At 37.3% G+C, this 15151-nt stretch overlaps 1 protein-coding gene across 1 annotated transcript in view; it reads left to right on the top strand.

Moving 5' to 3' along the window:
* The window catches only part of LOC128688733 (uncharacterized), a 69519-nt gene extending 54773 nt beyond the window's left edge, over positions 1 to 14746 (top strand). Inside the window, exons 5-6 of the mRNA XM_070084743.1 lie at positions 5118 to 5253; positions 6918 to 14746. Coding sequence (XP_069940844.1) covers positions 5118 to 5253; positions 6918 to 6992 — 211 coding nt within the window. The 3' untranslated portion in view covers positions 6993 to 14746. The remainder of the gene's footprint in view (positions 1 to 5117; positions 5254 to 6917) is intronic.
* The last annotated feature ends 405 nt before the right edge of the window (positions 14747 to 15151 follow it).

The raw sequence follows: 15151 nt of genomic DNA, 5'->3' as shown, positions 1-15151 counted from the left end.
TTGTTAATACTGCGCACACCAAGTGTTAAGACCCATTCTATGCTGACCAGGCATTTCAGGCCAATCATGCTAAATTTGGAGGCAGGAAAAATAAAACATTGATCTACGTTTGGAGCGCTAGAGGTAACAACGTAGATCTACGTTTGGACAGTTAATGGGTTAAGTACAAAGAAAGCCACTATCATGCCAGGGCATTTCAGGCAGACTACTTTTACTACTGCGGAGGAGGAGGAGGATGAGGATGATGATGATGATGAGGATGATGAGGAGGAGGATGATGATGATGAGGAGGAGGAGGAGTATGATGATGAGGATGAGGAGGATAATGATGAGGATGATACAGTGGAACCTCGGTTTTCGTTTGCCCTGGTTTTTGTCGAATTCAGTTTTCAACGACTTTTTTGGTCAAAATATTGTCCCAGTTTTTGTTCATCACCTTGGTTTTCGTCCATCGTGCAGAATGTATCCCCCTGCCTGCACCAACACAAAGCATCCCACACACACATTCTGAGTCAGTCTGGCTTTGTTTCTCATTGAATGAACATTACCCTGCGCATTCATATGAAACATTTCATAATGCAGCCTCTCCTCACTTACCAACATACTTGTTTACCAACAGCTTGGAGTTACAACGGGCTCTCTGACAAGTAGTTATTGTATACTGTACGAGAACTTGGGTCATGAACGGGTAGCGCAGTGTCTCGGTATCAAGCATCTTAATCTCCTTCTTACAGCCACTCAGTACACTAACTTTCACAGTCTCCAAGACTACATATTTGTACAAATTTTCTGTTATTTTTCCTTTTGGAAGAGGAAAATGAAAGAAGTATAAAAGAAGTTCATTGTAAAGGGATTAGTGATGCATCTCAGCATCAAGCAGTCTCCAAGACTACATATTTCATCTATAAATTTGTACTTTATTGTGCATCCTATAGCAGAAGATAGAGTTAGAAGTGCAGCAGCACTTGGAAGAGGAAAATGGAAGAAGTACAAAAGAAGTTCACAGTAAAGGGGTTAGCTGGTGTGTTCGTCTGTGTCTTTACATTCTTGGTGTATCATGGCAGCTTAAGAAATTATTTAAATCTGTTAACAAGGAATGTCGATAGTAATAATCATAATAATAATAATAATAATAATAAATAGTAATAATAATAAATAGTAATAATAATAAATAGTAATCACTCTGGAGTGCTTTAAATGTCAGCTACCAAACCTATACGAAATACTTATGACATTTAAGGTGCTACAGATCGATTATTTATTATTATTATTATTATAAATTATTATTAGTATAAATTATTATTATTATAAATTATTATTAGTATTAATTATAATTATAAATTATTATTAGTATAAATTATTATTATTAGTATAAATTATTATAAATTATTATTATTATAATAATAATAAACACTATTTTTGCACTTTTTATTATGACAAGAGTGATCTAGGAGTGTTTCCCCTGATGTAAACACTGTTTTCTTTCATTATAGACCAAAGGTACAGACAAGAAAATGTATCTCTTATCTATCATATGATTTTATCCCAGAGTGGCGGCCTCCGCCCTTACCCCACTCACACAATATGGCATACGTATATTATTCATTTCAGCATCTATATTACAGTTCTAGGGTATTTATCATGTTTCTCATGTCAGTTTGGAATAAATGTACAGTGGACCCCGCCTTTCGGCAGCCGCAACTTTCATGAAATCCAACTTTCGGCAACTTTGTTTGGCAAAATATAGCCTCGTGGTTCATGATTGGCCTTGTGATTCGGTGACCATCTGGTACGCGTCGGAACAGCATCCCAGCATCAGTGTGCACACAAAGTCAGTCTCCAGCACCATTCACACTCAGTGTGTCATTGTTCATCAGCGAGTGACCATCATCCCACGGATTCATACAATACATTTCATAATAATCCATTGTTTTTTGTGCTTGCAACTGATAAATAAGCCACCATGGGCCCAAAGAAAGCTCCTAGTGCCAAAAGGAAAGAAACACGATAGAATTCAAGAAAAAACTTGTAGCAAAGTACCAAAGTGGAGGAGGAAGAGAGATGGGAGAATGTGCCTTCTTCAGTGATTCAGTGATTCTACGATATGTACAGTACTAAAGCAGCAGGTATCGATAAAGGCTATAGCACCAGCCAGCGATAAAGTGTAGCATTAACAGTGTAGCAAGTAAGTTAAGTGATTAAGCGATAGAAAAACAACATGAAAGTAACTCTCCAGTGTTGCTGGAGGTGTATAGGGCCACTGAACATACACCGCTCTGCTATTTTCCACCACCCTAAACCTCTGCCAGCATCTCCTCCATCAAACTAATTAAACTAACATCTCCTCCAAGGTAAGTATAAATATTTCTTATTTATAGATGGGGTTGTAAGAGAAGTGAATGCTAGGGTCTTGGCAAGAAGTGTGGAGTTAAAAGATAAAGAATCAAGCACAAAGTGGGAGTTGTCACAGTTGCTCTTTGCTGATGACACTGTGCTTTTGGGAGATTCTGAAGAGAAGTTGCAGAGTTTGGTAGATGAATTTGGTAGGGTATGTAAAAGAAGAAAATTAAAAGTGAATACAGGAAAGAGTAAGGTTATGAGGATAACAAAAAGATTAGATGGTGAAAGATTGGATATCAGATTGGAGGGAGAGAGTATGGAGGAGGTGAATGTATTCAGATACAGTGGACCCCCGCATACCGTACGCATCGCATAACGTTCAATCCGCATACCGCTCGCTTTTATCGCAAAAATTTTGCCTCGCATACCGCTCAAAAATCCACTCACCGCTCTTCGTCCGAGACGCGTCCAATGTGCGCCCTTAGCCAGCCTCACATGTGCCGCCGGTGGCATTGTTTACCAGCCAGCCTCCGCGGTAACATCCAAGCATACAATCGGAACATTTCGTACTATTACAGTGTTTTTGGTGATTTTATCTGGAAAATAAGTGACCATGGGCCCCAAGAAAGCTTCTAGTGCCAACCCTACAGGAATAAGGGTGAGAATTACTATAGAGATGAAGAAAGAGATCATTGATAAGTATGAAAGTGGAGTGCGTGTCGCCGACCTGGCCAGGTTTTACAAGAAACCCAAATCAACCATCGCTACTATTGTGGGCAACAGAAAGGCAATCAAGGAAGCTGTTCTTGCCAAAGGTTTAACTGTGTTTTCAAAACAGAGATCGCAAGTGATGGAAGATGTTGAGAGACTCTTATTGGTGTGGATAAATGAAAAACAGGTAACAGGAGATAGCGTCTCTCAAGCGATCATAAGCGAAAAGGCTAGGAAGTTGCATGAGGATTTAATTAAAAAAATGCCTGCAACTAGTGATGATGTGAGTGAATTTAAGGCCAGCAAAGGTTGGTTTGAGAGATTTAAGAAGCGTAGTGGCATACATAGTGTGATAAGGCATGGTGAGGCTGCCAGTTCGAACCACAAAGCAGCTGAAAAATATGTGCAGGAATTCAAGGAGTACATAGACAGTGAAGGACTGAAACCTGAACAAGTGTTTAATTGTGATGAAACAGGCCTGTTTTGGAAGAAAATGCCAAGCAGGACCTACATTACTGAGGAGGAAAAGGCACTCCCAGGACATAAGCCTATGAAAGACAGGCTTACTTTGTTGATGTGTTCCAATGCTACTGGTGATTGCAAAGTGAGGCCTTTATTAGTGTATCACTCTGAAACTCCCAGACCGTTCAGGCAAAAGAATGTCCTCAAGGAGAATTTGTGTGTGCTGTGGAGGGCAAACAGTAAGGCATGGGTCACTAGGGACTTTTTCTATGACTGGTTACACCATGCATTTGCCCCCAATGTGAAAGATTACCTAACTGAAAAGAAATTAGAACTTAAGTGCCTCCTGGTGTTAGACAATGCCCCTGGTCATCCTACAGACGTGGCAGAGCGACTTTATGGGGACATGAAATTCATTAAGGTGAAGTTTTTGCCTCCTAATACCACTCCTCTCCTGCAGCCCATGGACCAGCAGGTTATTGCAAACTTCAAAAAACTGTACACAAAAGCTCTGTTTGAAAGGTGCTTTGTAGTGACCTCAGAAACTCAACTGACTCTAAGAGAGTTTTGGAGAGAGCACTTTAATATCCTCAATTGGAATTAAAGCATGAAATCATAGATAAACACAAGCTAGGTGTGGCCAGGCAGTACCAGTGTAATACTTCTACGATTTGTACAACACTTAAGAGCATAACAAGTAAATCAGTGAAAAGTGAAGCGAACAAAAAATACAAAAAACAATTGTAGCAGTTAAGTAGCAAGTAAGTTAAGCGATTAATAGAAAAAGGACAACATGAAACTAACTTCCACTACCCTCAAGCTCTGCCAGCATCTGCTCCAAGGTAAGTGTGTACTATATTATACATACCGTAACCAATTTATTTCATTACATTCTCTATTTCTTATTTATAAATTTTGTACATTGTTTCAGTGTTTTCCTTATGAAACTGTGATGTAGTGCAGTTAGCCTCACAAACACTCCATTTTCTCTTGTAATAAGAGCATAGAAAGATACTATAGTCAGTGGGAGAGTAAATGACAGATGCTGCTGCCACTGCTGCCATCACTCGCCATATTATGGCCTATTTTAATTCATTCTAGAGTATATATCATGTTTCTATGTTATTTATATTGTTTATTATGTCATGTTAGATGAATTGTGATAGATAAATAAGCCGTAGAGTTGATATTAGTGTCATATTGAAGTGTATTTTGTCATGCCTCCTGAGAGCATGAATTTCGCTGGAACAGATTAATGGCATTTCAATTAATTTAAATGAGGAAAATTGAAACGGCATACAAACAAATCAGGATACGAACAAGGTCAGGGAATGGATTAAATTCGTAAGCCAAGGTTCCACTGTACATATGTTTACAGTGTTTGTATTTATAGATCCAACTTTGTTAGAAATTGATTCCAAAGTGTCCTTACCATATGTGCAGAGGCTTGTAACTCAGATAATTGTAAGAAGTGGACCTGCTCCTTAGTATAGAGGCTTTCCCTTTTGTATGGGTAAATACGATTTAGTCATTGTTGTGTTAAAAATAAATATATGAAGCATGAATTGATAGAGCCATAATTACCAAAAGTATTTTATTTACAGGTTGGGTGGAGCATGGCCTGCACTAGGGACATCTGACAATGCCTCAAAAGGTCGTATACCAGCAATAGCATTTCTCATATCCAGAGGTGACTGTTCTTCATTAAGAGCAGATTTTAGTACTTTGGAAATTTTTCAGGTAAATTATCTTAACACACTACAAACTGTTTCAGCCTGCTGGTAATATTAAACTAAAACAACTGATAAAACACTAGTGAACTCTACAGATGAATATTTCGTTGTCATATAGGTAACGTGCATTTAATTAGAAGAAATTTCAATAACCATGAATGGTTCCATAACACTGAATAAGTCATTCCTTAGAAAATCCTATAAAATATATTTTCATCAACTGAATATTTTTTTAACCAAAATTAACAATTTTCTGTTTAACATATGTGCTAATTCATGAGGAAATTTCCAGAACTTAGAAAAACATTGCCACAAACACAAGTAATAAAGAGTTTTTGTGCCTTTATAATAAAATGCATGGAAGTTTGATGGCTCATTCTTGATGCTTGAGACATCATAAGCAATATATGCCTTTTAGCTACTACACAATCATTGCTGCTGTACAGTTATTGCTACTTTGCTGCCATTTTCTACTGGCTCTTAAAATGCTTCCTTGAACCTTTGGCATTTGCCATCAGGCAGTCAGGCACCTCGCAGTCCTGCCTACAGTCCATGGTTTTCCTATGTAGGCTTTTTCATGGACACATCTACCTGGGCTTCTCTCCATTCCTTCACACTATTGCAAGCTCTTGTAAAAGTGTTGGCTATAATACAAAAGGCCTAGAGCTATCATTCAACTTCCCCCTATTTATCTCATTTGTGATTATTGCCTATATTTTTTTTCAACATGTCGGCCATCTCCCACCAAGGCAGGGTGACCCAAAATAGAAAGAAACACTTTCACCATCATTCAGCACTTTCACCATCATTCACACATATCACTGTCTTTGCAGAGGTGCCCAGATAAGACAGTTTAGATGTCACTCCAAACAACCAATATCCCAAATCCCTCCTTTAAAGTGCAGTCATTGTACTTCCTACCACCAGGGCTCAAGTTCAGTGAACCGATTTCCTTGAATCCTTTCACAAAATATTACCCTGCTCACACTCCAACAGCTCGTCAGGTCCCAAAAACCATTCGTCTCCATTCACTCCTATCTGACATGCTGACACATGCCTGTTGCATGTCCATACCCCTTGCACACAAAACCTCTTTTATTTATTTATTTATTTAACGTGTTCACTGTCTCCCACCGAGGCACAGTGACCAAGAAAACAAACACTTTCACCATCATTTACACTATCATTGTCTTGCCAGAGGCACACAGATATGACAGTTCAGATGTCACTCTAAACAGCAAATATCCCAAACCCCTCCTTTAGAGTGCTGGCACTGTAGTTCCCACCTCCAGGACTCAAGTTTGGCTAACCAGTTTCCCAGAATTCTTTCACAAAATGTTACCTTGCTCACACTCCAATAGCTTGTCAAATCCCAAAAAACCCTTTATGCAATTTATATTCTCTGTAAAACTATATTAAGATTTTTAACAAAATGATATAGTGTCGCTATAAAAGCTCTCTGCTAACTTGCCTTTTCTCAGCCAAACTTGCTATGACCAGAAGCAGCATATTTTCTCTTTTAATTTAGATTCAGTATTTGACTGCAGTACTACCAAGCACTTGTATTTCAAGGGTTGTGAGCTTTGTAGTGATACTTGATGCATCTGCATATTGTGTCCAAATACTAATAGAGTCCTGTGTGTTTACTGCAAAACTTATTCTACTTTTCAGATTGTGTACAGGCCCCATGACCCTTGGCAAGTAGCTGCAGCTATAAGAAAGTCCATTCAGAATTATGATAAATGATTTGTGTATAGCACCAGTGGAAGATATACTATATTTTGCGGCTTATAAGACTTGTTTTACTTTCAATGGCTTGGCATTGGATGCAACTGGGAGAGCTACAGCCCACCCCACACCCCAAACTTATAGCTCCTGTCACTGACCTTCAGTTTATAGGACACAGGGTGGATTTTGGAGACATTTTGTGGAAAAAAATGCGTCTAATAAGCCACAAAACACAGTAATTACCTTGTGTGTATCAACAATGTGTGTATTACATACATGTTGTTTTATATGATATGGTAGCAGTGTTTATATAAAATTTAGAAAAAATATTTATTTACTCTGTATTATTTTTTATAACAATTTCGCCAAATTAATATGAATTCCTTCAATACAAATTTTTATTTTTTTGTCACTTGTTATTTGTTAACTAGTATTTTATTATTTTCTTATCATTAAAATTTTTATGAAAAATTCTTTGCAGTTGAAGTTAAAAATCGTAGTAAACATTAGCGTATTGTCTTAGTAGCACTGTTATATGTAATTTTTTTTGTAAAATTCTAAATTTCTGATAACAATATGCTCTCTATCAGAAAAGGATAATTTATAAAAATTTACATTACATTGTTTTATGATAAAATTAGCAGTAAATCTAGTCATATGAGTATTAGTAGATGTAGTCTGAATTTATTAGTAATATTTTGGTAAGCAGTAGAATAGAACAAGGTTATTAGCATGTCCTATTTTATACCTCTCTCTCTCTTTTAGTGCTCATTTATTTGCCATCCTTTTGTTAAAATTTAAATGTGCATTGGTTGTTATAAATCAGTGATATTGAAACTATGCAAGAGTGTCCAAAGAGAAAATTTTGATATGTAGAAATAAATTTATCATGAAAAGTCTGTGCTACCTTTGTGAACTCTGTGAAGGTTTAGGGTAATAAGTAGGATTCTGCTCTCATAGGTGTGAGAATTCAATTTAAGCTCAGCATATATAGAAAGTTTATCATTGTTATGTTCATTTTTATTCCTTTCTTTCAATACACCAACCGTATCCTACCGAGGCGGGGTGGCCCAAAAAAAAAAAAGTTTCTCCTTTTACATTTAGTAATATATACAGGAGAAGGGGTCACTAGCCCCTTGCACCTGCCATTTTAGTCTCCTCTTACAACACGCATGGCTTACGGAGGAAGAATTCTGTTCCACTTCCCCATGGAGATTTTTATTCCTATCATCCCAAACAAGTAAAACTTTTTTCTCTCTGTTCTTAGTATATTAATGATTCAATAAACAGATTTATGAGATCCCTTCTAGACTTCAGATGGGTGATGCTTCAAAATAGGCCAAGAAAACATTACAACTTGAGTTTTAGAGAAGTATATTCACTTAAAATCTTGCTAGTACTATATTACCATACAATTAAAATCTTGCAAATACTGTGCAGTATAAATCAAATAAAGCTTAATATAAATTTCTTACAATATGTTTTACACAGTAAAAAAAAAAATTCATCTTGCTAGAAACTTGAAAAGTTTTTTTTATTGTAGAGGCATATAAACAAGCTCCAAGGAGGGCATATAAGCAGTGCAAAATAGGCAGATGTAATCATGATATAAGTTTTTTTTTTTTTTTTTTTTTTTTTTAAAGTCGGCCGTCTCCCACCGAGGCAGGGTGACCCAAAAAGAAAGAAAATCCCCCAAAACAAAATACTTTCATCATCATTCAACACTTTCACCTCACTCACACATAATCACTGTTTTTGCAGAGGTGCTCAGAATACAACAGTTTAGAAGTTTTTTTTTTTTTTTTTTTTTTTTTTTTTTTATTTTTTTTTTTTTTTTTTTTTTTTTTTTTTTTTTTTTTCAACAAGTCGGTCGTCTCCCACCGAGGCAGGGTGACCCAAAAAAGAAAGAAAATCCCCAAAAAGAAAATACTTTCATCATCATTCAACACTTTCACGACACTCACACATTATCACTGCTTTTGCAGAGGTGCTCAGAATATAACAGTTTAGAAGCATATACGTATAGAGATACACAACATATCCCTCCAAACTGCCAATATCCCAAACCCCTCCTTTAAAGTGCAGGCATTGTACTTCCCATTTCCAGGACTCAAGTCCGACTATATGAAAATAACCGGTTTCCCTGAATCCCTTCACTAAATATTACCCTGCTCACGCTCCATTATTGTCTGTAATCTACTTATAATTTTATTCAGAATTTTTGAAGATATCATAATGATTTTTGTATTCATATTGCACTGGGTATATATTTTCTAACTGTCTAATTTTGTTTAATCATATGAATTTATATTCGTATACACATTTGTATCGCACATTTTTAAGTAGGTGTGTATGTGTGTTTAGTGTTTACATGTGCATATGTATACTCACCAAGTTAAGCTCAGTGAGCTGTGTTGGCTGGGATCTAGTCTTAGCTCCTGTCCCCTTCCTCTTGAAACTACAATTGCTGTCATTATTGGTTCCTGGCCTGTATGTGTGTATGTTTTCGATTGTGTGTATGTGTTTTTTGCTGTTATTTTTCATAGATGATATATTCTGTTCTTTGATTGGCACAGTAATATGCAGTGGTATAATTTCCTATAATTGTAAGTTGTTTTTCACCATCATTTAATTTATTCTTTTAAATATGCATAAATGAATGTCTGTGCTACTATATAAAGATGAACACAGTTCTGCAAGAATAGGATTTCAATATGTATGTAATGAACATATATCTACACACATTTAGATAACAGAAATGAGAAGATAGTGTAAAGAATTCATCAAAACCCAATAGTGTGATAGTATGAAAGGTATAATGCAGAGAATAAGAAGAGTTGTTGAAATGGTTTGGACATTCAGAAGGGCTTGAACAGAATAGGGTGACCAAGAGGATTTATAACTGGAGTGGACAGGAGGGGTAGAGGACATCTCAGGAAGGGTTGGAGGGAGAGAGTGAAGGAGGTTTTGTGTGATAAGGGCTTCAACATTCATGTGAGCCTATTAGATCAGAGTGACTAGTGGATTTTGAGATCTGGCATGCTGCTGGAAAATGAGCAAGGTAATATGAAGGGATTCTGGGAAACTAGTTATTCAGACTTGAGTTCTAAAGGTAGGAAATACAATGTCTGCACTTCAAAGTTTGGGTGGGAATGTTGTAATACGGAAGGGTCAGTGGTACTGTTATGCTTGCATTTCTTGGAAGACAGCTATTGTATGAATGATAGTGAATGTGATTTCACCTGTGGACCACCCAGCCAAGGTGAAAAATGGTGTTGTGGTAATAGTGGTCTTCACTGGACCACAATAAATTACTATCTGTCAGGTTAAGTTTTGGTTTCTGACCATTGTTTTCTCACTACTGTCATGTAAGGGAGACCATCTTCTCTCACCTACAAATTGGCAACATGCACCTCACCCACAGATACCTTGTGGATAAACACTTGACAGCTCTCTGTAAGGATTGCCAGGTTGCATTGTTATTTCAACATATTTTAATAGATGTCCTGTCTATCAGTAGGTACCTCTCCAGTGTAATTACTCTGACCTTGCTGAAAGTCCAACCTTTGATGCAGACACTCTCTTTGACTTTTGAATAGAAACTAACTTATTGCAAGACCTTTAATATTATTTTTTTTCTCTTACAGTCTCCACTACCCCCACTAACCCTTACCCTTGTACATTCCTAACCCTTACTCATTGCATATACATCTGATACATTCCTCCCTGCAGCACTGTATAACTATTCTGGGTTTAGCACTTCTATTATCTACAGAGAATGATATTGTGCTATGATTTATGTCCCTGTCTGTCATATATGAGGATGAGTAAAAGGATAGGGACAAGTACTGTCCCATGGGGACATAGCCTTTCACTGTGGCAGCCTCTGACAACTCTGTTTACTGTTATTCTGTGAATTATGTTCATTAGAAAGTTGAAAATCTATTTGCTCACATTTCCAGTTATTCCTGTTGCATGCATTTTGTATACTAGTACACTATGGTCTCAGTTGTCAAAGACTGTATATTACATCCACATTTGGTTCATCTTCCAGTGCATCCAAGATCATGTCAAAGTGGTTCAGTAGTTTCTGAGAGGCAGGAGCAACCTGCTCTAAACCCATTCTGCCCTGGGTTGTTCTACTTTTGTGAATGATCTTACTTCTTAACCCTTTGAGGGTTTCGGCCGTACTAGTACGGCTTACGACCCAGGGTTTTTGACGTACTAGTACACCTAAATTCTAGCGCCCTCAAATCTAGTGGGAGAAAGCTGGTAGGCCTACATATGAAAGAATGGGTCTATGTGGTCAGTGTGCACAGTATAAAAAAAATCCTGCAGCACACAGTGCATAATGAGAAAAAAAAACTTTGACCGTTTTTTGGAATAAAACAGCGACTTTGCACTGTATTTTCGTATGGTATTTATTGTTGTATTCTAGTTTTCTTGGTCTCATTTTATAGAATGGAAGACATATTACAGAAATTGAGATGATTTTGACTGGTTTTACAATGAAAAGTACCTTGAAATTGAGCTCAAAGTAGCAGAAATGTTCGATTTTTACCAAAGTTCAAAAGTAAACAAATCATGCCAAGCGTCCAATACACGTCAACTGGTGAGTCTAATATTCTTTTGCAAGTGCGCCAATATTATTTATACCATTTTTTACACTAATGCCATAGTCTACATAACAGTAAATCTTCTATTTTTTGTGAGAATAAAAATTCAAAGTGGAAAGCAAAAGAATGTAAGAGGGGCCTTGAGACGTGACTAATGAACAAAGGAAATGTCATTTTAGTGCCAGGAATGTCTTTCTTGTTTATTCTGGACCCTATTCAAAAATTGGCATCTTTTGAAATTTGTGTGAAATTGGCAAAATTGCTAAATTCTGACCACTGTACTGGATAGTTGAAATTGGTAAATGGGTGGTTTCTTGCACTCATTCAATAGAAAAAATGGAGTTCTAGCGAAATATTCATGTTTTCTGTTGACTAGTGCAGTGGAATTGGCCGAAAATGGGGCTCAAAGTAGGCAAAATCACCGATGCGTAAACATCGTCGAGACCGCTAACTTCGCGAGAGCATAATTCTGTAAGTTTTCCATCAAATTTCATAATTTTGGTGTCATTATGATCGGGAAAAGATTCTCTATCTTTTCATAAGAATTTTTTTTTTTTTTTTAAATTTGGCCGACCCTGAGAACGAGTCTCGGAGAGGGCCTGTCGACCCTCAAAGGGTTAAAAACTCTTTCAAATATTTTTATAATGAGGGACATTATTGCTATCCGTCTATAGATCTTTGCTATTGTTTATCTACCACCTTTGTTGAATGTGGCTATATCTGTGGTTTTTAATGACTGGGATGACCCCAATGTCTAGGCATCCTCTCCGTAAAACATTCATAGCACATAATAGGATTTTCTTGCATTTCTTGATGAACATGGAATTCCAGGTGTCTGGGCCTGGGGGTAAAGTGCATAGGCATGTTGTCAATGACTCTTTTTAATGTCAAGTGAGGTTTGGGTTTTGTCAGAAATTTTGCAGATGTTGACAAGGTTTTCAGTCTCATTCATAAAGAATTTGCTCAGATCGTCAACCCTTAGTTTGATTGATGGCTCACTGAACAAAGGATCACATTGAAGTTTCAGTATTTCACTCATTTCTTTGTTCTTATCAGTGTAGGTTCCATCTTGTTTGAGCAAGGGCCTGATACTGGATGAGGTTTTTGGCCTGTATTTAGCATATGAGAAGAAATATTGTGGATTTCTTTCAGTTTTATTAATTGCTTTTAGCTCCTTTTATCTCCCTGGACTCTGTATGATTCATTCAATTTGAGTTCACTACCTTCTGTTTCTTTACCTAGCATTTCCTTCTGCACTTCAGATAGTCTAGCACCTTTGAGAGGTTTTGAGACACTTCATCTTTGCCTGTAAAGGAAGTATCTCTCTCTCTCTCTCTAGCTTTCATCTTCTCTTTTTTCTTCATAGTATGTGCCTTGAGCATCATTCTAGTGCCACAGAGTTAATCCTTTCTAGACACTGGTTTGGATCCATATTGTTCAAAATATCTTCCCAGTATATTTCATTAAAGACAGAATTTTTTTTATTTTATCCCAGTTGATGTTCTTATTGTTAAAGTTTAATTTGGTGAAAAACACCTTCATGGCAGTTTACATTTTGCTGATCAGGATTCATGTGCATGCAGGTCTGAATTTCAGTGATGTGATCAGAAATATGTTAACTTTGACACCATAATATTTCATACCAGATCAACAATATTCTTGAATATTAGATCAAGAGTTTTATCTAGTCTTGTCAACTCCACTATTTCCTGGCTTAAGGCAAATTCATTGCAGTTTTAATATGTAGAGTGATCCCCTTCCCCCCCAAAAAAAATCATTCACTATCATTCATTCAGCAGCTGTCTTGCCAGAAATAGACAGGCATTGCAATTCAAATAGCCCTCCAGTCTGCAACATTTACAGGTCTCCCTCAACATTCACGAGGGTTAGGGGATCAAGAGCCTCGCGAATGTTGAAAAACCGTTAATGTTTGGTGCCCCAATATATTGTAGGGAAATATAATACATTACTGCTTCCTTAACTTGTTGAACCATGAACAATCATAAAATACATGAAAACGTCGTAAATTGTACTAAATATATACATGTTATGCTTTAATAACATGTATGTTATTAAATACCACAGACTCCACCACTGCTTCCACCAACGCCTCCACCACTGCCTCCACCACTTCCTCAACCACTGTGAGTCCCTACTACCCTCCCTCTGACCCCCACAACTGGCAGCCAGCCCTCCCACCACTCAGTGTGGTGAGTGTTTTGTTTGTTCATTATTTGCTATTTAACTACAGTATAAATAATGTAAACCCATTCATGACTGCATATTGGAATGGCTATTCGGACAGGTATTGGACGGTGACATCATGTGTTCACTCTTGAACACAGCAAAGAATCAAACATTTCTGCTACTGCTAATAATAACAATAGTAATAATAATAATAATAATAATACGATATAATTGAAGAAGGAAATTGTACAAAAATATGAGGAAGTGGTTGACACATCGTCAGTGTGGCTTTGTTTATGCTGGAGTGAACATTAGTCTCCCTGCTCTTCCAAACATTTCACAATAATTCAGCGGTTTAAGCTGTGGTATTTAATAACATAAATGTTATAAATAATAATAGCACATATTATTAATAACATGTATTATTATTATTAATAGCATGTATTTTATTAAATACCACTGCCTCAACCGCTGCCTCAGCCACTGCCTCAATCGCTTCCTCAACAGCTGCCTCAACCACTGCCTCAATCGCTGCCTCAATCGCAGCCTCAACAGCTGTCTCACCCACTGCCTCAACAGCTGCCTCAACTGCTGCCTCAATCGCTGCCTCAACCACTGCCTCAACAGCTGCCTCACCCACTGCCTCAATTGCTGCCTCAATCGCTGCCTCAGTCGCTGCCTCAACCACTGCCTCTACCACTCCAGTCGCACTCAATCTACAAGCACCAAACACAATGAATTATTGTGAAATGTTTGGAAGAGCAGGGAGACTAATGTTCACTCCAGCATAAACAAAGCCACACTGACGATGTGTCAACCACTCCCTCGTATTTTTGTACAATTTCCTTCTTCAATTATATCGTATTTATTATTATTATTATTATTATTATCACTATTGTTATTATTAGCAGTAGCAGAAATGTTTGATTCTTTGCTGTGTTCAAGAGTAAACACATGATGTCACCATCTAATCCTGTCTGAATAGTGATTCCAATATGCAGTCATGAATGGGTTTACATTATTTATACTGTAGTTTAATAGCAAATAATGAACAAACAAAACACTCACCACACTGAGTGGTGGGAGGGCTGACTGCCAGTTGCGGGGGTCGGTGGGAGGGTAGTAGGGACTCGCAGGTGGCGGGAAACTTAAATATGATTTGGCGGCTGGGAATTTGGTGGCTGGGAATTTGCGAATGTGTGAAGCCCGCGAAAGCTGAAAACATGAATGTTGAGGGAGACCTGTACATCTTTTCTTCGGAATTCAGGCACAATGTTCCCCAAAATTCACTTAGCAAAAAAAAAAAAAAAAAATTGTATTAGTACAGGTTGACCACCACTAATTCGGCATCATCGAGACCTGTAAGGTTCTGGA

The sequence above is a fragment of the Cherax quadricarinatus genome, chromosome 13 (assembly GCF_038502225.1).
Source record: "Cherax quadricarinatus isolate ZL_2023a chromosome 13, ASM3850222v1, whole genome shotgun sequence".
NCBI classification, from domain to species: Eukaryota; Metazoa; Arthropoda; class Malacostraca; order Decapoda; family Parastacidae; genus Cherax; species Cherax quadricarinatus.
This window is presented reverse-complemented; position numbering and strand designations above follow the sequence as displayed.